This window comes from Artemia sp. Qi Xiang Cuo, chromosome 5, assembly GCF_049724085.1.
Source record: "Artemia sp. Qi Xiang Cuo chromosome 5, ASM4972408v1, whole genome shotgun sequence".
In the NCBI taxonomy this organism is placed as follows: Eukaryota; Metazoa; Arthropoda; class Branchiopoda; order Anostraca; family Artemiidae; genus Artemia; species Artemia sp. Qi Xiang Cuo.
The window spans coordinates 32,229,426-32,253,569 of NC_142798.1; the positions used below are offsets into that span (position 1 = coordinate 32,229,426).

At 37.5% G+C, this 24,144-nt stretch overlaps 1 protein-coding gene across 2 annotated transcripts in view; it reads left to right on the plus strand.

Annotated features, from left to right (window-relative positions):
- The window catches only part of Nos (Nitric oxide synthase), a 614,880-nt gene that overhangs the window by 480,884 nt on the left and 109,852 nt on the right, over positions 1 to 24,144 (plus strand). For both annotated transcript variants that reach the window (XM_089089493.1, XM_089089494.1), the window contains exons 18-19: positions 3,537 to 3,615; positions 20,571 to 20,773. In XM_089089493.1, the coding sequence (XP_088945619.1) occupies positions 3,537 to 3,615; positions 20,571 to 20,773 (282 nt within the window). The remainder of the gene's footprint in view (positions 1 to 3,536; positions 3,616 to 20,570; positions 20,774 to 24,144) is intronic.

The window sequence follows — 24,144 nt, forward strand, 5'->3', positions numbered from 1 at the left end:
TGAACCCTTTTGAAGTTTCTACGACAACGCTTTGAATAAAAACCTTATATTCCCCCAGGGCATAAGTTACAACCCTGGCCCTTAGGGCTTTGGGGGGAGTGGTTGTCATCCTTAAAGGCCTAATTTCCAAAACTCTACTACGTTGAATAAAATGGTTATCTAACAATTTTGATTGGATGTGTGTGGGGAAAAGGTGGGCGTGAGAGGGGGGTTAGTTGCCCTCATATGACTGTCGACTATTAAAAAGGGTACTAGCCCTTTGAATTTCCAGTTGAATGAGCCCTTTTTCAAGTTTCTACGACAATGATTTTAATAAGAACCTTTTATGCCCCCAGGGCATAGCTTATAACCCTTGCTCTGAAGACTGTGGGGGGAATGTCTTGTTCAAAGGTATAATTTCCTGTACTTTGAACTGCGTGTAACAAAATGGCTATCTCAAAATTTTTATTGGATGTGTTTGGAGAAATGGCGTGCGTTGAAAGAGCGTTAGTTGTCTTCCAGTCAGGTTCGACTATTAAAAAGGGTTCTAGCCAATTCATTATCCAATTGAACGAACCCTTTTTGAAGTTCCTGTAACAACGCATTCTATAAAAACCTTATATGCCCCCAGGGCATAATTTATAAGCCTGTTTCTGAAGGATGTGGGGGGGTTGTTATTCGCAGAGACCTAATTTTCAGAACTTAAAACTACGTTGAATAAAATGAATCTCTCAAAATGTTGATTGAATGTGTTTCGGGGACAGGTGGGCGTGAGAAGGGGATTAGTTGGCATCCAATCGCTTTCGACTATTAAAAAGGGCACTAACCCTTTGAATTTCTAATCGAATGAGCCCTTTTTGAAGTTTCTACGACTACGCCTTCTATAAAAAAAAAACTTATGTGCCCCCAGGGCATGACACAACCCTTGCCCTGAAGGCTGTTGGGGGAGTGTCCTCCTCAAAAACATATTTTCTATCTGTAAATCAACTATGCTGAACAAAATGGCAATCTCAAAATTTTGATTGGATGTGTTTTGGGAAATGGTTGGTTTGAAAGGGGTTCTAGTTGCATTCCAATCACCTTCAACAACTAAAAAAGGCACTATCTGCACTGATTTTTAATTAAATGAACTCTTTTTGAATCTTCTATATCGATCGTTTTAATAAAAAGTGGCCTGGTCTAAGGAAAATGAATAATAAATGATATATTGTGCCAAATTCGTTCTTATTTACCCTCTGGGCATAGCTTAAATCCCTTTCCCCGAGGGTTGTGGGGGAGTGTCCTCCTCAAAAATATATTTTCTACCTGGAAATCAACTACGCTGAACAAAATGGATGTGTCTCAAAATGTTGATTGGATGTGTTTGGAGGAATGAGGGGCGTGGGGGGGGGCTAGTTACCCTCCAATCACTTTTGGCTATTAAAAAGGGCACAAGCCACTCCAATTTCCAATCGAATGAGCCCTTTTCGAAGTTTTTACGACAACTCCTTCGATGCGAAGTGCCCTGGTCTAAGACCAAGAATAAATAATACATTGTGCCAACGTCGTTCTTTACTTAGGCAGCGCTATTGCGCTGCCTATGATAAATAATGGCCTATATTGAGTTAATCTAGGAATTGAATTGAATTCTGAATTGATTCTAAACAAGTTTCATAGCAGTTCTTAAAGACAAAACAAAAATAAGAAATTCTTTTTCTTTGATTAGTTGTTAGACTTCTATTTTCTTCCTACTCTGGTCTAAATTCCAGGGGGGGAATGGCAGCATGGTAGCAAAGGACATCAACTTTGATGTCTTACTTTGCGTGTTTAAGTTGGGACCGTGGAGAAAATTAGTCGAGGAGGTCTGGGTTTAACAGAATCATCGGATTCGGGAAAATGTCTTGGTTCTGCTAATGCAGACTTTGCAAAACTCGAACAAATTCTATCCGTCCTCCCTTTTAAAAAGAATAGCCCAGACTTTCAATCATGAACAGTGGCGGATCCAGAGGGGGGCAAGGGGGCGCGCGCCCCCTAACGTAGTCTAAAGTAGTGTAATTTAAATAATTAACGCAAGTTTTTGTTAATTAAACTTGCTCCTAACACAAGTTTATCGGATCAAACTATTTTGGCCCCTTCCCCCAAAAAAAAATCCTGGATCCGCTCCTGATCAGGAAAGAGTCGGGAATTTTTCCCTTTTATAGACATCCATGTTTATCAATCGTTTCAGTTTCGATTGGAAATTTTTTTAGAAAGGTCAGGTTTCCACAATGGATGGACTTACTCCAAAGGGGTCTGATACTACATAAAGACAGGGAGAATGGCGAAAAGGCACTTAAATTGAGCACAGAGCTCACGGAGAGGACAAAAGAATCAGATTGTCTAATGATGTCAAACATTGTTACCCACCTAAGGTTACTACAGTAGATATGGTACCAATAGCTCCAAGGAGTTTTATGCTAGTCATGGTCACCTCAAGCAGACTTGTATGGAGAAAGACAAGGGCTTATCCAGGATTTTTGTTCGAGTGGGCATTTTTGTGGGGGAGGGAGCAAAACACTTTTTAAAACACACCAAAAAATGGTTTATACAGCTTTAAGTGTTTCGCGACGATTACTTTTGATATTGTTATAGCAAATTCCAAGGATTGATATTGTTATAGCACACTTCCATCTCTTGGTGATTTCATTATCAGTCCTATTAATTATTATCAGTAACATAGGTAGACCTAAAAAAGTGTCTTGGGAAAATTGCAATAAGGAGGGTAGGAGATTGGAGTAAATATTTGGGTATTGAACATACTTGGTATTGTACATGGAAAAAGCTGAAAAAAAAATTACCAAAACTTATTCACTTTGAAGTTTTTCTTGAAACTCATTAGTTAAAGTATTATGTTCAACTAAGTTAAAGCAATTACAAGTGATCATGAGCTAGATTAGACCAGATGTTCAGTTTCTAAAAGTCTGTTAGAATCAAGTCGAAATAGTAGGCTGCGTTGTCGTAGTACTCTTTAGACTATCGAAATGCCTAATCTCCCCTAACCTCCCTGTTTAACATTGTTTACAATTTCTATTTCTTGCACGAACCAATTCCAGTACATACATTACAAACAATAACAAACGCACACGCCAACTATTCATCTTCCAAATAAACTACTACTACTACTAACAACTCTCCATAGCACCACCCCGCCGGAGACCAACAAGCCGCTCACGCTCCTCATCTATCCCAATCTATTCAAAACCTTTGAATAGATTGGGATAGATGAGGATACATATACATATATATATATATATATATATATATATATATATATATATATATATATATATATATATATATATATATATATATATATATATAGTATACTAATACTATATATAAATACTATATATATGTGCTTTAAATACTGTAGTCACCTTGAAATTCAGACGATGAAATATTTTCTATCTCTGGAAATTTTCTAGATTTTTGGCGAAAAAACTAAAAGTAACTATTTTTTATTGAAAGTAATCTGCTAGGCTTCCTTTATATTTTCTATTGGTAATATTACTATAATTCATATTTTGCTCTTTTTACAGGGCTTGGTGCCACGCACGGAAGAAAAGTAATACCTTTACGTCTGAAGTCTAATGACAATTTACTTCCTAAATCATCAGAGTAAGTTTTTTTCACTCTCTCTCTCTCTCTCAGTTCTATTTTGGACTAATTCTTGAGTCGGGTGGCATCAGGTGTGTACAAAGGAAGGATGTTGGTTGCACTCCCCTCCTTTAAAATTTCCAAGTTTTACGATGTTTTAAATAACTGCCTATGTGTTTCAATAACTAACCTTTTTCAGTTTTTCCCCATTTTTAAAAATTTTCAGTTTATACCCCGTGTCTTATATTTCTCCTTAGCTATCCTTTTTCTCTCTTGATGTGCATTCGGACCTGGATCCCACAAAATTTTGTAAAACAGCCAATTTGTTTTCTAATCACGAAAATCGATCTGCAACTTTCTTTAATGTGCAGATTATAGATGTTTTAATTTTTTTTAATTCTTAACTATCCTTTTCCTTTTCTTCTATATACTCGTACTGGGTCCCGAAGGCTCTCTTTTTTCTTTATTTTTTTTTTTTCTTAACCAGCGATTTTTTCGAGCCAACGCAATTTAAGTATAGCTTTCTAGGGTGTGTAGACTATAGACAATAATAGTTATCTTGCATTTTAACTATTCTTTTAAACTCCTTTTAATGAAATATATTTCCAATTGCTTTCATAATGAAAAGGATATTTGAAATGAAAATGAAGAAATTTCAGTTAGCGTGATGTCGGATGGAATAATTTCAATAGAAGAACTTTAAAATGCTTCGTATAAGAATGTATAATGCTTCTTATAAGAATGTATAAGGTAATTCCTATTTGGCTCATTCGTATCAACGTCCCAAAGAAACTTATAAATTATTGACTTTTTCATTCATTATAGTTTACATGTAGCTTTCCAGGCTACATATACTAGAGATGGCAGTACTTATTTTGTATGTTCCTGGTATCCCATGTAATCAAAACCATAGGCAAAAATTCTTTTTCTTGGAAATATAAATGATTACGAAAAATGAAGAAAGAATCCTGTATAATCTTATTTCTAGTGGCTTTAAAAAGAACTTTGACATAGTTGAATGTTTCTCAAAACAAAATTTTGACTATGATCTTTATAATACGTGACTCCATTACCTTCCAATTTTTCGCAGTTTTCTCTTATTTCTCAAAAAGACTAGTGTGTCCTCCAAAGTCTCTCAGAGATTAAACGCTTATGCTCGTTTATTTGTTTTTATGTGTTGATTTTAGGGGACAGTTCAGACTACCCAATTTTCTTTCAGGAAAACTCGGGGGAACCTCAGAAACTTGGGGAATAGGGGAAGCATTCAAATGTACCAACGGCAAACCAGTGTGGATAGAAATTTTTTGGCAGTAATGCAGCTAAGTAATAGGGGATTGACAAAAATGAATGTTGATTTGAAAAGAAATCCATTAGCATATAAATTTACGTAGTAACCTACTATGTAAAACAGTCAAAAGATAGTGAGATACATTCATAATAATATACCTTTTCTTGTAGCTGGTTGTGTCTATACTCAAAGTGGTATTCAATTGTAAATCAATATTCTTTGGTATGTATAATATAGTCAACTGTAATAGATGGTTGTAAAAATGCCATGCCTTGTCCTGTCCGTATGACAACAATATGGATAAAAGGATTGTGGAAAACGGTGTCTTTCTTTTTCTCGAGTCAAAATAAGTCCCATAATCAAGACAAAGCCATTTTTATCTTTTTCTTGAACCTACTGCGATGAGAATCAAATGAACTGAAAATAATGTTCCGAAAAAGAAGCGGTATTAGAAAAATAGGCTTCTTGGTGGGAATGGGAATCTACTGATTTAAGAACTGCTTGTTTTATCCCCTTTATAACTTAAGTGACGTTCACATACGTTTGCCGTTATACTGTCATGGTTAGGCATATGTCCTTCGAGTTATCAGTATCCAGACAGTTCCTAATCACTTGTGAAATTTGGTGCCAGGCTTTAGTAAGTTGTGGTTTAGGACTCTAAGTCTAGGATTTCCAATTCCACCAATCTGTAAGCTTCTTTTGCAGCTAAATTATCATCGAGTGACACTTACCTACAAGTGATGAACGCCATTATCCACCTACGAGTGGCATTTAAGTGTGGTCTTCCATGCCCTAGTAAGTGCATGGTCACACATGCACGTTTTGGCAAACATGTATTGCCAAATCAAACATACATTTGAATCTTGGCAAACTTCCTCGTTAAAGCCCCTAGCCACTTTAGTTAACTGAAGGAAGATAGACAAAGCACCTTTACCATTCAATTCAGCCTGGAAATTGGAAATGTATATAACTCAATTAATTATTTCAAATTACTTGTACTTTTATTCCAAGGGACAATATACCAATGCCGATTTATATGAATACTATTTTTCCTCTTGCTAAGTGCTTTCTATCTATCTATATTTTTATTATCTTTTTATTTCTTCATGGATCTAGTAACAGGAAGAACGAATAGTTATTTAGCAACTAAACAATAGAAAAAGAACAATAGAAATTTTGAGAGTACTTATAATAATGTATTATGCTTCGTGCATTAATGGTTGTTAATTTATCTAAGCTCATTAATTGATTAGCAATTATTTCGGTGAATTTCCGTCATTATTTGTTTCTCACAGTTGATTGCATTACTGACAAAGCAGTAAAAAAGGTAAATAATAAATTGTACTAGAAAAATAACAAGCTAAAAGTTTCCATAAACATTATTAATTACTTTTGCTTGACCGTAGAGATTACAAATACCTAAAAAAGTCGTGAAAAAAAACTGCCAAAATAGATTTTATCGAGAAAATACATGGCGCTATTTATCAGCGTTATCCACGTTGAGCAGGAAAAGTATATCATTAATTCGCTTAAAAGAACATTGTTTCTTTCTAAAGATCGATATTGGGGTTTAATTTATTTTGAAGGCACGAGAAAACGTTCAGAAAAGATAAATTGTACTGAATGCTAATATATAAAGAGGTTTCTAGGAAAATCCATAATTACTGTTATCCGACAGTATTAGTTTTCAATACAGACAAACTAAAAGTCATCATGGGAAAAAGTCACAGCCAAAATAGGTTTTACAGTGACGACAATACACGATAATAGTGACGATAATACAATGACGATAATAAACGTCACTGTATTTTGGCTTTGTCCATTTTGTGGCGTTTGAACCCCAGTACTATTTATGAACTTGCTCTACAAAACATTTTTCTGTTAAAAACTGATGTTGGATAATATTGAAGACGTGAGAAAACCTTTGTTAAACGGCATTGAAGGAGCATACAAGTAGCTATAAAAGTCACACTTCTTATTGACTATTAAAAAAACAATGAAGTTCCAATAAATGAGGGCTTTACTACAGTAAAAAGTCAAATTCCTGAAATATACGAATGTTTCGGGTGTTTTTTTTTAATTTTGTACACTTATTTACGATTGAAAAAAGGACAGCAACATTTCTCCCCTTTTATATTTATCCAAAGGCTTGTAGAAAGATAGACGATTTCGATACTGAACTGCACTATTTTAGGCATCTGACTGCACCCTCCCGCCTACATAATAACCCACTGCCCCTCCTTAGTAACAGCTGATGCGCAATTATACATCACTAAGCAAATTTCATGAAAAATCAACTGAATCAAATTAGTTAAGTTAAGAGTAAAGATAAATGTCAATATTAACCACTTATCTTGTATGAGCTATGTGAATTTTCAGAAAAGAATGTGCCACCGCGTGGCATTACTTCCTCTGCAATTTTGAATCGATAGTAGCTTGTTCCTCTCTGGGGTAAAATCGTAGTTTGGTGCCATAAAATGGCAGAAAACACCACTTTCCCGTGGCACATAAATTTTTATTTACTCAAAAAGGGCAACAGAACTTGTAATTTCCGTTTTAATGAGCCCTCTTCGGATCTTTATACCATTTGTTCAAAAAGATGACTCCTCGAAAAAAAAAAATAATAAAACAAATAAACGCATTCGGCAAAAAATACAATATCCACATTTTTGTTGGTAGGAGTTTGAAGATTCTATAGAAGGATTCTCTGATATGCTGAATCTGATGGTTCGATTTTCATAGGATTGTTTTACTTTTTAGGGGTGTTTCCCCTCTTTTTGTAAAATCAGACAATTTTTCTCAGACTAGTAGCTGTTCATGATTAACATTAAACATAATCAATTTTACATATTTTGAATCAGCATGAACAAACCAGTTCCTTTGATGTATTAATTGTTATCAGATTTTCATAATAATTTCAGTTACTGTTGGGCTGAGTCGCTCTTTACTTATAATTTGTTGCCACGAACTGTTTGTCAAAATTTCAAAAGATATAATCAAGTCGAACAAATAACAGTGGGGCTACAATCCCTTAAACCTTCTGAAGGCTAGACCGTTATTTGAGGTTTACTGAAAACAAATCAACGTTTAAACAATGTCACTTTCATAACTATAACATTGAAAAATCCAAAACTACTGAGGCTTGGAGGAACTAATATCAATATATAATACAATCAATGTATTTTCGTTAGTTCTATCCCATAATAATAATATTATGGTGTTTTTCTCCCTTATTTTGTCGATGGTCTTTAAAACAACAATGTTAAAATAAAAATCGTTTTCAACAATGCAAGTGAAGCTCAAGCCATTTAGTTTTTTTTAGAGAGATGGAAGGGATAGCAGCACTCTTGTTTGTAAACCTTTTTAAGTCTTGTCGTAATATTATGTTTTGTTGTTGATATTGTGACAAATAAAAACCACACTGCTCAACATACACATCGTTTTCAGCTCTGGCCTTTAAATGGCTATAAGAAAACTATTGCCCTTTTTTGTTTGTGGTAATTTCTCTTCGTTTCGAGCTTGATTATTAATTTAATTTCTGTTTGTTCTGACTATTCATTTGAATTTCCGTTCGCTTTGTCTTTCATTTATTCATTGACAATAATTCATTTTTATGGTAAATTTAAATTATTACATGAATTTATTTCTGCTCGTCCTGGGTTTTAATATGGTTTTTGTTTTTTGTTGTAAAACGTTTTCAGAAAAAAGTTCTTGTTATTAATTAAAAACAATTGATGACCACAATATAATCATATAGATATAGAAGCTTCCTTTGGGGCAATATGGCCGGGTTTATTGTTACAAACCAACCCTTGACGGTAGTTAGAGCAAGGGCATTTTAATTAGTATAAGCGCATTCTCTTTATTTTATAAAGAATCGTCAGAGATCCAGTATTGAATTTTGAGATTCCTGTTACGTATTCATGATAATAGATTGCTAGTAGAAAATAAATTGAGGTTTGATGAAAAGGAAAAACGTACTGTACTGTGCATTCGAAGGTAAATCTTAGCTGCCACATGTTCTGTACTCAACATAATTAATATTTCACATATTCCTAAGCCTAAAGGTTTATGTTTTGTGGTTTTAACTTAAGTTTCTTAAATAATTGTGCACCAACTGAAATAAAATCACAAGTATGAACTTCAAATGAAGCGAAATAAGCTTACAAGTTATGTTGTTCAGTATACTTTGCAGAATGTTTATGAATTAAGGCCACTGTTCTAGTGACGCGCACGCCCACATGTTCCGTTTTTCATGCAGCCCCCTGCGTTCATTCTTCGTCGACATGAATAAATTCCTCTTTTCCTTTGATGTTTACAGACACACTGGAAAGCTAATTAACTACTAACTGTTTTACCTTCATAGCACAGGAAAATGGGGTTTCAATTAACTGATTTATCGGATATTTTGTCCGTGAAGCACTTATTGCTCATTCCGGCAAGATTTTCAGCGCTAATTTTTAGTCAGTTGAGACCAAACTTGTTCACAATGAAAGTTTAGCTAGAGGCCAGAACCGTATCTATCCAAAACTGAAGTTGAATCAATTTAAACTTAGCTAAAGCCGAACCAATCAGAATTTTTTATAGACTTATCTGATTGGCTAACATGTGAACCTTATCCACAAGGCCGTATCCAGGAAGAGGGGGAGGTCCCCCCCCCAAATGTTTGTCTGACTCGTAAAAACTTAAAAAAAATGACATTGAGTAAACCCCCCCCCCCCGAAAAAAAATCCTGGGTAAGGCCTTGCTTATCCATATATAGAAAAAAATGAAAACCAAAAATTATTAATAGTCGGAAAATTTGAATAAAAAACAAGTGAGATATTAAGGGGAACCGCTAGAGATCGCTAGAGCTCAAGAAAATGTGTACGACAAGAGAAACAAGGACTACATGAGATCTGAGATGAAGACAAATACATGGGATAATTACGGTATTATCTAATTTCAGCATCTATTACGAGTAGTAAATCTGATCGCTAGCATCAGGTAATACCAGATTTTGGAACTGGCTGAATTTTGGCATTAACAAAATTTCATTGTAAATGAGCCTTTAATGAATACAGACCTTAAGGGCTGAGCACACGTAGCTGTTTTCGGGGACTGATTTCCGAATCAGCGCCGATTTTAAAAGAAATCGGCGTCGATTTGAGCTTGAAAAATTTTCTAGTTTTGGGTGACGATTTACAAAATCAGTGCTGATTTTCATCATGAGCATCACAAAAAAATAAGGACACAAATAAATAGTCAGCCAGAGGTATCTGTGGTGAAAGGCCCCACTACTGAGCTGAGAACTAAACTGAGAACTAAGCTGAGATCAATCAAGCAACTATTAATAAACTCCAATTGACTATTTGTGTCCATGATTTTTTGTTTTGAAAATTTTGCGCAATAAATTTTTCTTTCAAAAAATTTTTCTTACCGCTATCGTTTGTCCACTGATGCTGAAATCGGTTTCCGAAATCAGCTACCTGTGCCTAGCCCTTTAAATAAAAGCAAAAAAACTAACGTCATCTATCTATAAGTTGTTTTTAATACGTTCCTTTTTTTAGTAGCAGTATTACTTGTAGATTACGAATCGCAACATAATAAAACAAGAAGAACATCAACATCTAAGCTTACAAAATAAAAAAGAAAAAATAGTAATAAACTAAATTGAAAAGACGAGTTGAAAATATTCTTAGTTTTGTATTTTAATAGCTAGAGGGTGAATCCATCTGCCGAGTTAAACGTAAACAACCAAACATATATTTAATATTGAATTTCATGTCCAAGGCTGTATTCAGGGGTGAAGGGGGTTTGACCCCCCCCCCCCCGAAATTTTTGTCTGACTTGTAAAAACGTAACAAACATGAATATAAACAATTTTTTGATGCGTTTTTACAAGTTTTTTTGTAACCCCCCGAAAAAACTCTTTTGCACACCCCCCCCCCCGAAAAAAATCCTGGATATGACCTTGTTAACTATCAATATTTTTTTAATGAAAAAAGATAAATTAAACTAAATATGCAAAGGAATTTAAATTATATCTATTAACCCTATTCAATTTATTTCAAAGGTATATTTATCAAGTTGCTCTACATTTAGCTCTTCAAATATCCCAAATTATCTAATCCCTTTGTATCTTGACTTAGCTTATTCTGAAGATTAGCCACTCTATATATGCTTGAGAACACTCCAACCTGAAACCAGGAAATCCGAGTACCATAATAATGAATATCAGTCTTCTGACAACATACCCCTGTGAAGCGATCTTTCAGGCAATAATTACAATATCTTTACATAAAAACCAGTGCACAATAATTGCCACTTTATTAATATTTCTACAAACTAACCTCATAGACTCCGTCGCTTCTTGTACATGCACATCTAATGACAATCTTGATGTCGTATCACCTTTAAGTATTTATAATCTTTGACCTGTATGTAATAAATAATATAATAGCTTCATCATGGGACTTTAGTGTCCTCTAAGGATTCTTTGCAATAGCATGTAAAAAACTTATGACATTCTAGAGAGAAAAAACGAAGCTATTTGACGATTGAGAAACTTCCTTCTTTAATGAATTCCTTAATGACCAAAAAGAATGTCAAGCATTTTATTCGAGGTGAGATTCCCAGAGACAAGTTGTCTCTGAAGAACATTTACGAGATTTCCTAAATTAATCAAATAAACTATTTACTACATTCAGTTATCAATTACTTTATTCTTACTAAATATGCGTTCACTTTCGGCCGATCTTACTGTGGTAGTTTTTCGACAATTGACTTTAGAACAACAACTAAAATGTAGACAAATATAGGTACTAAACCCAAGTTTTGACAGAAGAAAGCAAATTTAAGTAAATTTCAACTCAAGCTTGGGCTGATTGTTATTCTTCAAATATTTCAAAAGTAATTTAATTTGTCACACTTGATTCAGTTAGTTTGTTCATGCCGTTTTGCATCTACTACCTATGATTTCACATTCTTATGGAAATACTTCATCTTTATTGTCCGGTGAAATGGTCTTAAATGATTAAAATCGTCATCTTGCGAATTTAATAGAATTTTGATTCTTCATCTTAGCCAGATTGCCAACTTTTGATTTGACACCATCAGAATTTATTTCAAATTTATTTAATTTCGTTTGTTTCATCTTACTCATGGCATTGATTTTGAAGAGAGCCAGCTTGGTTTTCTGTCTGCAGTTGGATGCAGCCACGGTAATCGGATACTTTTTTTCTCTCCTTTCGGATGCTTCTTTAAATAACCAATCTATTCATCTTTAGGCTCTTAGTATTTCTAAATATCTCAATTCTATGACCCATTTTAGTTATTTCGCTCACTGTTCACAAAATGGATTAATCTTTCTACCATTTTCTTGCTAAAGCATTGCTACGCTGCATCTTCTTTTAAAACTTAAGTTAATTGTTTGATTTTCGAAGAGGAGAAACTACTCTGGAATGGGCTCGACAAGAAGGCTTTTTATACCCTGGTCTATTTAAAACATATGTTTCTCACATAATTAATAATGTATCCCCGACTTATTTTTCTGGGTCTCTAAATTTCTACATCCAGCATAATCTGATGACCTTCTTGTTATCAGTGGCAGTAAAGATAGATATTCCTAGTCTTTTAATTATGTGTCGAACTGCATTTGTTCAAACTGGTTCGAACTGGACTTTATTGTTCGAACTGGTGCATTTGTTCGAACTGGACTTTATTCAATCTTTTATTAGTGCGAGGTACTTTATTTTTGGCTCTTTGTTTCCGTCACCTTCACCTCTAGCGTGTAAATTGTTTTTTGTCCCCTCTATTACATGGTTTATGTGGCTGGGCATCAATATTGCTAATAATTTCCATTCTTTCCGTTCTCTGCGGATTTTTTTAATCCCTTATGAAGACTCAGGTGGGTTACTTGAGAATTATTGAAAACAGAGGTAAATCCAATCGCTAAGCTCTGTGCAAATTATTTTCAGTTTTTTCAATATTTCAGTTCTACACCTCTTTGGTGCACCTTTGTTAAAAAAAGTAAGATATTTCTTCTTTGTATATTCGGAATTTTCAATAAAATTCCGGATTTTATCGGAAAAATTTATTCAGAAACCTGGCTTTGAACAGAGATACCGGTGAATTTGGCTTAAATAAAATTTATGATAATTTACTACAGTCAAATAAAATAAACTTTGTTTCTCTCAATATCTTTGACCGTTGTTTACTTAATAATGAACCTTCACATAAAAATCAAGTCAATGGACCGGAAATTGCAGACATGGAGGCACTTTTTCATGAAAACTTCATGAATAACTTAAAAAAAATTCGAAATCCAGTGTGGCCTCGCCTCGCTCTTTACGCTAAATTTTTTTATTGTTTTAAAAAATAGAGTTGTGAGAAAGAGTCTAACTTTAGCGTAAAGAGCGAGGCGTTGAGGAGGGGACAGCTCCTTTCATATACGGAATAATTTCTGTTCGTTTTAAGTTTTAATGTCGCTCCTTACTTTCAATTAGAAAAACTTGTTTTTTTTGTTTAATTTTTGAACGTTTTTGAATTAATGCAGGTTTTGATTTTGGCTCACCGTACATGACTAATTAAAACAAAATTTGCATATTGATTTTAAAATTATTTGGTTAAGTGGCTTTCTCGAAAGTTATTTAATTTTATTTACGAACGTTTTTATTAGTAATAAATATACGTAACTTACGAATTAACTCACATAACGAACTTCTATATTCATATATTTTTAATACGTAGCCTATCTTAGGGGGTTCGACCCCTAGTCAATACTTCGCTCTTTACTCTAAAGTTAGAATTTTGTTCCAATTCTTTAAAAATGACCCCTTAATCACAAAGGCCGTTAATTAGAATAAATAGCTCTTATGAAAGTACTAAAAAAATTTTGGCTTAAAGAGTGAAGTATTGACTAGGGGGCAAACCCAATCACATACGTAATAATTTCTGTTCTTTTTAAGTTTTGATGTTGCTCCTTACTTTCAGTTGTAAAACTTGTTGTTTTTTATATTATTTCCGATTGTTTTTTTAAATAATGCTGGGAAATCCGGCACCCCCTTCACAGCAATGTCCCTTCCCCCATGAAGACTTCCTCCATGGAAAGATCATCCCAAATAACCCCCCCCCACTACCAGAAAAATTCCCCCCCTGAAAATGTCTGCATACTTACCCGTAACCAACATTATATGTAAACATTGGGTAAAGTTCATAACTTTCAACCCTCCCCCCGGGGACTTCGGGGGATTAAGTCATCCTAAAAGACATAGTTATCATATTTTCGACCATGCTGAACCAAATGGCTATCTCAAAATTTTGATCGGGTGATTTTGGGGAAAAAATGAGTGTGGGAAAGGGCCTAGTTGCCCTCCATTTTTTGGTCACTTAAAAAGGGCACTAGAAATTTTAATTTCCGTTCAAATGAGCCCTCCCATGATATTCTAGGACCACTGGGTCGATACGATCACCCCTGGGAAAAAACAAATAAACACGCATCCGTGATCTTTCTTCTGGCATAAAATACAAAATTCTACATTTTTGCAAATAGGAGATTGAAACCTCTACAACAGGGTTCTCCGAGACGCTGAATCTGATGGTGTGATTTTTGTTAAGGTTGTATATCTTTTAGGGGGTATTTCCCCCTTTTTTCGAAAATTGAAAGTTCTAGTTCACTTTTAAAGAGTCAAAAGAGACCAAAGGGCAACTAACCCTCCCCCCCCCCTCTACGTTGTTTTTCCCAAAATCATCGAATAAAAATTTTAAGATAGCCATTTTGTTAAAAATAGTTGAAAAATCAACAAAAATAGTTCAAAACAATGTTGAAAATAGCAATTGTTTCAAGTTATGCCCCTTGGGCATATAAGGTTTTTATGTAAGGGGAGGTCATATAAACTTCAGAGGTGGCTCATTTGATTGGAAATTGAAAGTTCTAGTTACGTGTTTATGCTTCAAAATGGATTGAAGCGTATCCATCCCCCCCCCCCTACGCACACAGAGAGAAAGAGACACACCCTCTTTTCCTCAAATGCATCCGATCAAAATTTTTAGATTACCAGTTTTTTTAAATAGTACAACGATCAGATAACAAGAACTTCTGGGTCAACATACCCCCCCCCCCCGCCTAGAGCCCAGGGGAAGGTTTGTATCTTATAACTTGGGGGCATATAAAGTTTTTACGGAAGATGCGGGCGTATAAAACTCGGAGGGGACTCAAATGATTAGAAATTCGAAGTTCGAATTCCCTTTTTAAGAGTCAAGAGTTATCCGATTGCAACTAGCCCCCTCCCCCTTCCCACAAACCCACTTGTTCCCAAATGCGTCTGATTGACTTTCTTATATAGCCATTTTGTTCAAAATATTTTAAACATCAAATAACAAAAACTCAGGGGTCAACACAGCCCCCCCCCAGAGCCCGGGGGAGGGTTGTAAGTTATGACCCGGGGGCAGATAAAGTTTTTTGTAATGGGTGGTCGTATAAATATTAGAGGTGGCTCATTTGATTGGAAATTGGAATTTCTATTTATTTTTTTAAGAGTCATCAAAAGTGATCAGCGGGCATATACCCCCCTCCCACCCTCTTTTCCCCAAATACATCCAATCAAAATTTTGAGATAACCATTTTTTTTAATATTCCAACGATCAGATGAAAAAACTTCGGGGTTCACCTACCCCCCCCTCCCCCCAAAAAACGGGGAAGGGTTTCAACTTATACCCCGGGGGCATATAAAGTTTTTATGGAAAAGGTTGTCGTATAAACTTAGGAGGAGGATCCAATGATTATAAATTGAAAGTTTTAGTTCCCTTCTTAAGAGTCAAAAGTGGTCAGATGGGAACTAGCCTCACCCCCACCAAGGCCATAAGGACATAACGCTCCATTTTTTTTTCTCCAGAGGCACTTCATATGCAAGGGGTGGTGTTATAAACTTCGGAGGAAGCTCATTGAATCGGAAATCAAATGTTCTAGCCTTTCTTAAGAGTCAGACGTGAATGGAGGGCATCATGCCCCCCGCCCTTTTCCATGCCCTCTTTTCCCCAAACGCATCCAATCAAAATTTTGAGATGGCCGCTATGTCTGAAATAGACAAGAGGTGAATTAATTAAAATAATTAGTCATCGGGGGTTGACAAAACCTTCCACTGTCCCCAGGGCAAGGGCTGTAAGTTATGCAGGCTGTCCTTTGTTCATATATTAGATTTTTATCGAAGAGTAATCGTATAGACTCTGGAAAAGTCTCATTCGATATAAATTGAAAGTTCTAGCTCCATTTTTATGATCAAGAGCAATCAGACGGTTGGCAACCCCCCCCCCCCCCACACACACCTTTTTTCTAAATGATTTCGATTAAAATTTCGAGTTAGCCATTCTGTTCCTAATCGTCCAAATGCCAAATAGCTATGGTTACGGGTTTGAACCCCCCCCCCCCCCAGCCCTGGGGGAAAGGGCTGTAAATTATAGTAGCAGCACATCGTTAACATACACAACTTCTGTATGGAAGGTGTGGTCGTATAAACTTTGGAAGAAGTTCATTCGATCGGAATACAAATGTATTGTGCCCTTCTTAAGAATCTAGAATGATCAAGAAGTAACAATCCCCCTCCCCCCTCTTGTGCCTTTTCCCCCCAAATGCATCTCACAAAAATTTTGAAATAGCCAGTTTGCTCAAAGTAGTCATAAATTCAAGTTGCTATAACTTAGGGGTTGACAAATCCACCATAGTCCCCAGGGAAAGGATTGTAGCTTATTTAAGTTGCCCATTGTTATAATATAACTTTTTTGAGGAAAGGGTGGCAGTACTAACTTTGGACGGGGTCATTTGATCGGAAGTTGAAACTTCTAGTTCTTTTTTTTAGAGTTAAAAGTGATCAGTGGACAATTGGCCCACGCCCCACTTTCCCAAAGGGTTTCCGGTCAAAATTTTGAGATAGCCATTTTGTTCAAAATAGTTCAACGGCCAAATAAATATATTTCCGGGTTTGAACCCCCCCCCCCCCCCCCCCCAGCCCCGGAGAAATGGTTCTGAGCTACGGAACATGCTTATTGACGCTTTGTTTACCTTGATACCTTGTTTAATTAGATGCTTTCTTTAATTTGAACTTTGGTACTTTGATACTACCATTGATACTTTGATGACAGTTTGATGTGGAAAAAAAATGGTTTTGGAATAAAGCATTCTCTTAAAGCTTGAGACTTTTTGCAATAAAAAAATTAACAAAAATTAATTTAAAAAAACTTTCCGAAAAAGAAGTTTTTCAAAGAAAAGTAAAGACCATATTAAGCTTGAGATTAGTAGATACAACAACTTGTTAAAATTCAAAGTAGAAACGATAAGAAATTACTGTTAAAAAATAAATAAAACCCAAAACGAACAGAAATTAAATAAATGGTCATAGCAAAAAACCATACAACAAGTAATAATGAAAACAGATAATAATATAAATAAATAAATAAATCGTCAATGACGCAGTAGGTTTTAAACTTCTATAGTGAAAGAAGGAGGCAAAACCCAAACTCTTGTTTGCAGTGATTTTTGTTCGTTCAAGCTTGATTTGCATATTCAATTTAAGTTTCACTCGTTTTAAGATTTATTTATTCATTTATATTAGTACCTATTGTATGTTTGTTTCGACACTTTCTACTCTGCCTTGACGAACGAATTGTCTAAGATATCACCGCACGATATTGTAATTCTCCTGGGTGACCTTAATACAACTGTGAGCGACAACCACAACTTATGGCGACAAGTCATTGGACCAGTTACTCCGGATTCCCTAAATAAAAATGGTCTAAGGCTTCTATAACTCTGCAGCATGCACAACCTTGTGATTACGAATACCATTTTTAAAAGGAAGAACATTCACAAATATACATGGTACAGCAACGACGGCCATACCAAAAATATGATCGACTACATTATCGTGTCACAGAGTTGGAGGTCTTCGATCAGTAACTGCAGGACGTGTAGAGCCACCGAGACTGGCAACACTGACCATCGCCTCGTCGTCGCTAACATGCGACTAAGACTCAAAGCCCATCGCTCAGAACCAAGACCAGTCAAGATCGATGTCTCTCGCCTCTGTGATCAGAAGATACGGTCGAAATATGCCATTGATGTCTCGAACCGCTTCGACGCACTCCTACCATTTGAAAGTTGTGAAAACGCACGGCTCTCGTTCAAAAAGAATGTCCTGGAATCAGCGACAGCAACTGTTGGACGGAAAAAACATGTTAATAAAGCGTGGATTCAGTCGGATACGCTTGACATCATAGAGCAGAGACGCAAGGCGAGGTTACTCGGTGACATGCCAACCTGCAGAAGCCTTAATGGTGTCCGCAACAAACTGATACAGCGAGACATGAAGCTGTTTGTGGAAAGGAAGGCACATGAGCTAGAGGGTGTAGCCAAGAAAGGTGACGTTGGCAGTATCTATAAGTATTTCCGTGATCTAACAGGCGACATAGCCCCCTCGATTGTATCTGTTGTCTCTGTGAATGGCAAGCCGCTCAGTGACGAAGCTGCCCAGGTCAGTCAATGGAAATACCACTTCTCAGGCCACCTCAACGCCGAAGCCGTAGCGCAGACTGACCAGGAACTCATCAGCTTAGCCGCCAGCACCCAGGAACTGCTGAAAAGTGACACAGAAACTCCTTTCACATCATCAGAAATCTACACAGCAGTAAAACGTTTGAAGAACAAAGCGGCAGCCGTATGTATCTGCTGAGCTCCTGAAGTAGGCCGGACCGGTGATGTTACTTTGGCTCCATTTGCTGTTTTCTGTGGTTTGGCTCACAAAATGGATCCCAAAGGACTGGTGAGGTGGTATAATCCTGCCCTTATGTAAGAGAAAGGGGAGCAAGAGCATCTGTTCGAACTACAGAGGCATAACGCTACTTTCAGTGCCTGGAAAGCTCTTTGCGGTGACCCTGCTGGATAGATGCACAAGCATTCTCAGAAGCAAGAGAAGAGTCCAGCAGGCGGGGCTTATGCCCGGGAGATCAACTGTCGAACGAATCTTTACCATGCGCCAGTTAATTGAGAAGACGAAGTAATTCCGGAGGAAAGCTTATGTAGCCTTTGTGGACTTCAAGGCTGCGTTTGACTCGGTGGATCACAACTCGCTCTGGCTGATACTTCGATCAACTGGTCTACCAGAAAAATACTGCAAGTTGTTTGAAAAACTTTACGAAGAGACCGTGGTTTGCGTCCAAGTCAACGGCAAACGGAGCACGACATTCGGCATCAAACCGGTGTACGACAAGGGTGTGCCACCACCCCGGGACTGTTAATTGTGTGATAGACCATGTCATAACACGAACAACAAATCGCCCGCCCCTTGGTCTTCAGTTTGGAAATCGCGTTCTGACGGACGCTGACTTCGCAGATGATCTTGGTCTCGTTGCTGACTCGATCGACCAGTTGACTGACGCTCTGGAAGTCCTGCAGGAAGAGGCAGCAAAAGTTGGGCTGAAAATAAACTGGTTTAAAACGAAGATATTGGTAATTGAGCCCCCAAGCCCAGTCTCGCTCCCTGAGAACATAACTGTTTGCGGAGCTCCTGTTGAGGTTGTAAAGAACTTCACTTATCTTGGCTCTGTGCTGTCTAATGTCAGCTCTAAAGTGGAAGAGGTGTGCGGCCGAGTTTCAAAAGCCTCGTCTATCGTCGGAAGGCTCAACAATCTCTGGAGAATGCCGCATATATCTAGGTGCACGAAGATGCGAATGTATAATGCATCCGTAAGCTCGGTCCTCCTCTATGCAGCGGAACCCTGGCCTCTCAAATCAACAATCCTCAGCATGATAGACGTCTACCAGACGAAACAGATCCGTCGGATTGAGGGACTTCGATGGGACGATTTTGTAAGCAACGCAAGGTTGCTCGCACTCGCCGCCCAAGTACCATTCTCCGTCCAAATAGCGCACCGTACTCTCAGATGGTTCGGACACCTCCTGCGTATACCGATGACAACCCCAGCCCGAATAGTCTACGATTTTGACGCCAAAGCTCATGGCTGGTCTCGCCCGAGGGGCAGACCTCAGACAAGGAGGCTGGATAGCCTCAACAAATTCCTTGAGATAGCTAACATTGCTATCGACGAGGACCCATTAATAGCACCAGACCGGTCAGCCTGGAGGAGCAGAGTTGCGACGCTCTCTACGCCGCCCCCAACGCGGCAGGAGCCTTAAGTCAAGTAAGTCAAGTATGTTTGTTTGCAATGATTGTTTATTTAATTTCTGTTCGTTTTGGGTTTTATTTATTTATTAATAATAATTTCTTGTAATTTATTTATTTACATTAGTGCTTGTTTTATATTTTTTGCTATGATTGTTTGTTGAATTTCTGTTCGTTTGGGTTTCATTTATTCTTTAATAGTAATTTCTTATCGTTTCTAGTTGAATTTTTGACAGGTATTTGTATCTGCTGATCTGAATTTTAATATGACCTTTACTTTCCTTTGAAAGGCTTCTTTTTCGGAAAAAAACTTATAGGTCTCTTTTACACTTCCAATTTTTTTTAACCTCTCACTTAAAGCACACCATCAAATTCGAAAAACTATGTATCTTTTTTTGGGGTAGATTACCCCAAGGTTTTTGGCATTAAGTTTCTGTTAACGAAAAAAACTGCATTTGCTGGATTAATTAAAACTGCGAAAATAACTTTTTTGGGCTAACAGAAACACAATTCTCTCAGATTTTTCATTCTTTCAGGTTGGCAACTCTAAACGTTTCCTTGACCTGGAAAGACATTGAATGGAAGGAGCCAATCACATTTTTACCTGGTGATCACGTTGGTTTATTTGCAAAGAATCGGAAAGAAATTGTTGAAGGAATTTATAAAAGGTTGAAAAATATGCCTGACAGGAACCAGATTATCCAAGTAGAACTTCTAGAAGAAATTCCCACAATCGCAGGTAAATTCTTGGTGTTCATAAAAGTTAGTATAATTGTATTTCAGGTTTCTTGTAAAATTAACTGAAAAAATATTTCCACAAATTAAGTTTTTCAAAGAAAAGTAAAGAACTCTATTAAACAAAAAATGAGCAAAAATAAAATAAAATAATCTACCAGGCGTGAAACTACCACAAATCAAAATCGATAAATATAGGAAACCCAAAACGAACAGAAATTAAAGTAAATAACTGAGTCAAACTCAAAACAAGCAGAAATTAACATAAGTTGGGCTCAAAACCCCTATGCCTTCCCAAGGCCAGAACAAAATTTGCACTTTACTGAAAAAATATAAATGTTTTTACTTTATAACTTTAATATATCCAATAATATTACCATTTTAATTCCTAAATATCAGTATATGTATATTAAACTGACAATGCACATTCATTTGTATTTTTTTCACTAGAGTGCATTTATCTGGCCTTGGGAAGGCCAGACAATTACAACCCTTACCCTAAAGGCTGTTAGGTTGGTTGTCATCCTCTAATAGCCCAGTAAAAATAGCGTTTGAGGTCAAACAAATTGTAAAAAAAATGCTTTTTGCACCAAAAAAGGCAGAAAAATCAGGAGAACAACATACTAAAAGCCCACCAAAATCCACCGATGGGAAAAAGTTTGACAGAGAAAAAAGAGGGGAAAGAGGAAAAATTCTGAAAAAAATACCAGGACCTCTGATTTTAGCACTGTAAATACCCAGTCCTACGTAGTTCAAGTTTCAGAACTCGAATTCTGCATCAGAATTATTATATCACACCAGCGGGGGTATCTGATAGGGTCACCGGGGGCAACACGGGAAAATGAGTAAGACTCAAACTCGCTCGATTTTATCGCTGTAAAGACTATTTCTAATATTATTTGAGACGCAGAATCCAAATCTTCCTTCAGAATACTAGTTTTCCTTCATCGGAAAAAACTGGCAGAGGGTGAAAAGTAGGGAAATTGAATTCTCTTTCTTTTTTTTTTGGCTGAAGTCCGTTTCTTTTGCAACTGCAACGCTTTGTTTCACAACCTGACTTGCAAGCACATCGTACCATTCTCAGTAGTGCTTCGGGTGCTGGCTTCGAGTCCATCGTTACAGGTACGTACTTGGTTCTGTCTAGCCGCACACTCCAGTCACATGGGTCCAGATCAGCTGAGCAACACATCCATTCCATGTCCTGTAGGAAACCTCTGAAGAAGTGAAACTTCGCAACTGACAATATCGGAGGCAAACTTTCTGGGCGGAGGAACGAGGTCGAAGAAGCCAGTTTTGTGACAAACATGGTGTGACGCAAATCCTGAAGGTTGGTATCAGCTTTAGCCCGATAAACAAGCAGTGTGAGCTTTTCGCCTGCACTGATGATCTGATGCTTTTCTGAGTTCTTCCGGCAAAAAACTGCCGCTTTCTCGGAATTCTTCAATAATCTTAGCCAGTAAAAGTGACACTGGCTTTCCTACACCGTAGAACCTAGAGGTCGTATCGCATCCCAGGAAAGCATGGATGGGCAGTATGACCTCTGCGACTTCCCCAAGCTTGCTTTTTAGTTCTCATATGTTGTAGAGTTTGGATGTTCCCAGCTTGGTCTCCGCTCGAAAGAAAAGTGGGTAGCTTCCTGGCTGGCAATAGTGAAGAAGCAAGACGAGCAGGTCTGTGTCATTGCCAACAAGACAGGTTTTTACCTCAGAACAACTTGTCACTGCGGCTGTCGCAATCGTGAAATCTGCATCACCTGAAGCATACACCACGCGACATCCTGACGAGCTTAGCACTCCACCAAGCAGGAGGATGAATTTTCCCTTGTTCTTCAGGTTGTTCAGGAAAAAGTCTTTTTTGAGGGTTACCGTTGTTGTCCCAGTAAAGTCGATATCAGGAGATCTTATGCCTTTCGATCTTTTCAAGTGAGTCTGGTCAAGAGTAGCGCCGGTTGTCCAAGGCAATTTATGTAGGAGCCATCCTCCATCTACAAAATATTTGCAACTCGTTGAAAATTCGCAGAAGAGCCTTCGATCATTTTCCAGAGGGCATTTGAGAGGGAAGCCTTGTCAGCTGTGCGTAGTAGTTGGTATGACCCGAAAAGTGCAGGAGGAAAAGATCAAAGTTCATAACCAAGAGTATCCGACAGATCCTGATCGTCGGCAGTGGCTACAGCCGCTAGTCGCTGAAACAATAACGTTTGGTCAATCTCGACCGGCTCACCATCAAGCTTCGGAGCCCACTTTGCAGCCAAAGTTACGACTTTATCTCTCTTTTTGAGTACAAAAGTCTCTACTGGCTTTCCAACCATCCCTTGCAGTATGTGCAACCCAACGTCTTTTGCTTCGTCTACGTTGACCTCTGGCGAAACATTCACTCCGGTAACAATATTCATTAGCTCCTGACCCCTGTTGAACGGCTGCAAAGGCTCAAGGAACTTGAGCAACTTCTGAAAATCTTCGCTGTCTCTCAATATCCTGGACCCCGATGTATCAGCGTGCTGGTCGCTTGTGTGGTAAATAGATCCAGTTAGGTCCTGTATGATTGCATTCATTTGAGCTCGCACTGCCATAGATAGTGTCCAGATCGACCGCTGCGCTTCATTCATACCTCTCCCTCTAGTGAGACCGCCAGCGGTCTTCAGAGTTTTCATGAAGACTTGTTCTATAACAAAGTCTGCTACCAGTCCTGACCGCGAATGTTCGGTTCTGTTAACAGAAAAGTGACCAGTTTGGAACTTCTCGTATAGTTCTGGCTGCGATTCTTTCAAACCAACAAGGGTTTGTAAATGAAGACGGGCTGATTTAGCATATGCAGTTCGACCTCATTCCGCGAAATAAGGAAGCATACTAAACCAGCTCTCAAGATACAGGTCAAAATCTCCAGTCCGTTCAGCGCGAACTGACATCCTAGGAGTTTTATTCATTTCAGAATACTGTTCAAGCCACAGTTTTGCAGTCCTAGATTCGCTAACTAGCTCCTTCTTTGCCTGCTCAATTTCTTCTAAAAGTGAAACCACCGCTGGAGACGCAGAAAGGTCTTCCATAGAAATATTTTCGGATGTCAGCTCTGTATAGACACTGGCTGCGCTCACCATTTGGGGTGCGAGTTTACTTCGTAGACCGTCAGAATTATCTTTGAAGGAACGGGAAAAAATTAAGATGTGCAGAGCCACGTCATGAGGAGAGTATGCGCTGATTGTTCTTGATACTGTTTCGCCAGATAGTAGGTATTTTACAGTTTTCGGTGCGTAGGTATAATCAGGGGCTTCAACCATGTCTGCTTCTTCCATAAAAAGGTCCATATACTCAAGAAAACTCATTCTTCCAGGAAAGGACCCAAGCATCACTACGATCTCTTTCAAGGGGCTACTGAAAC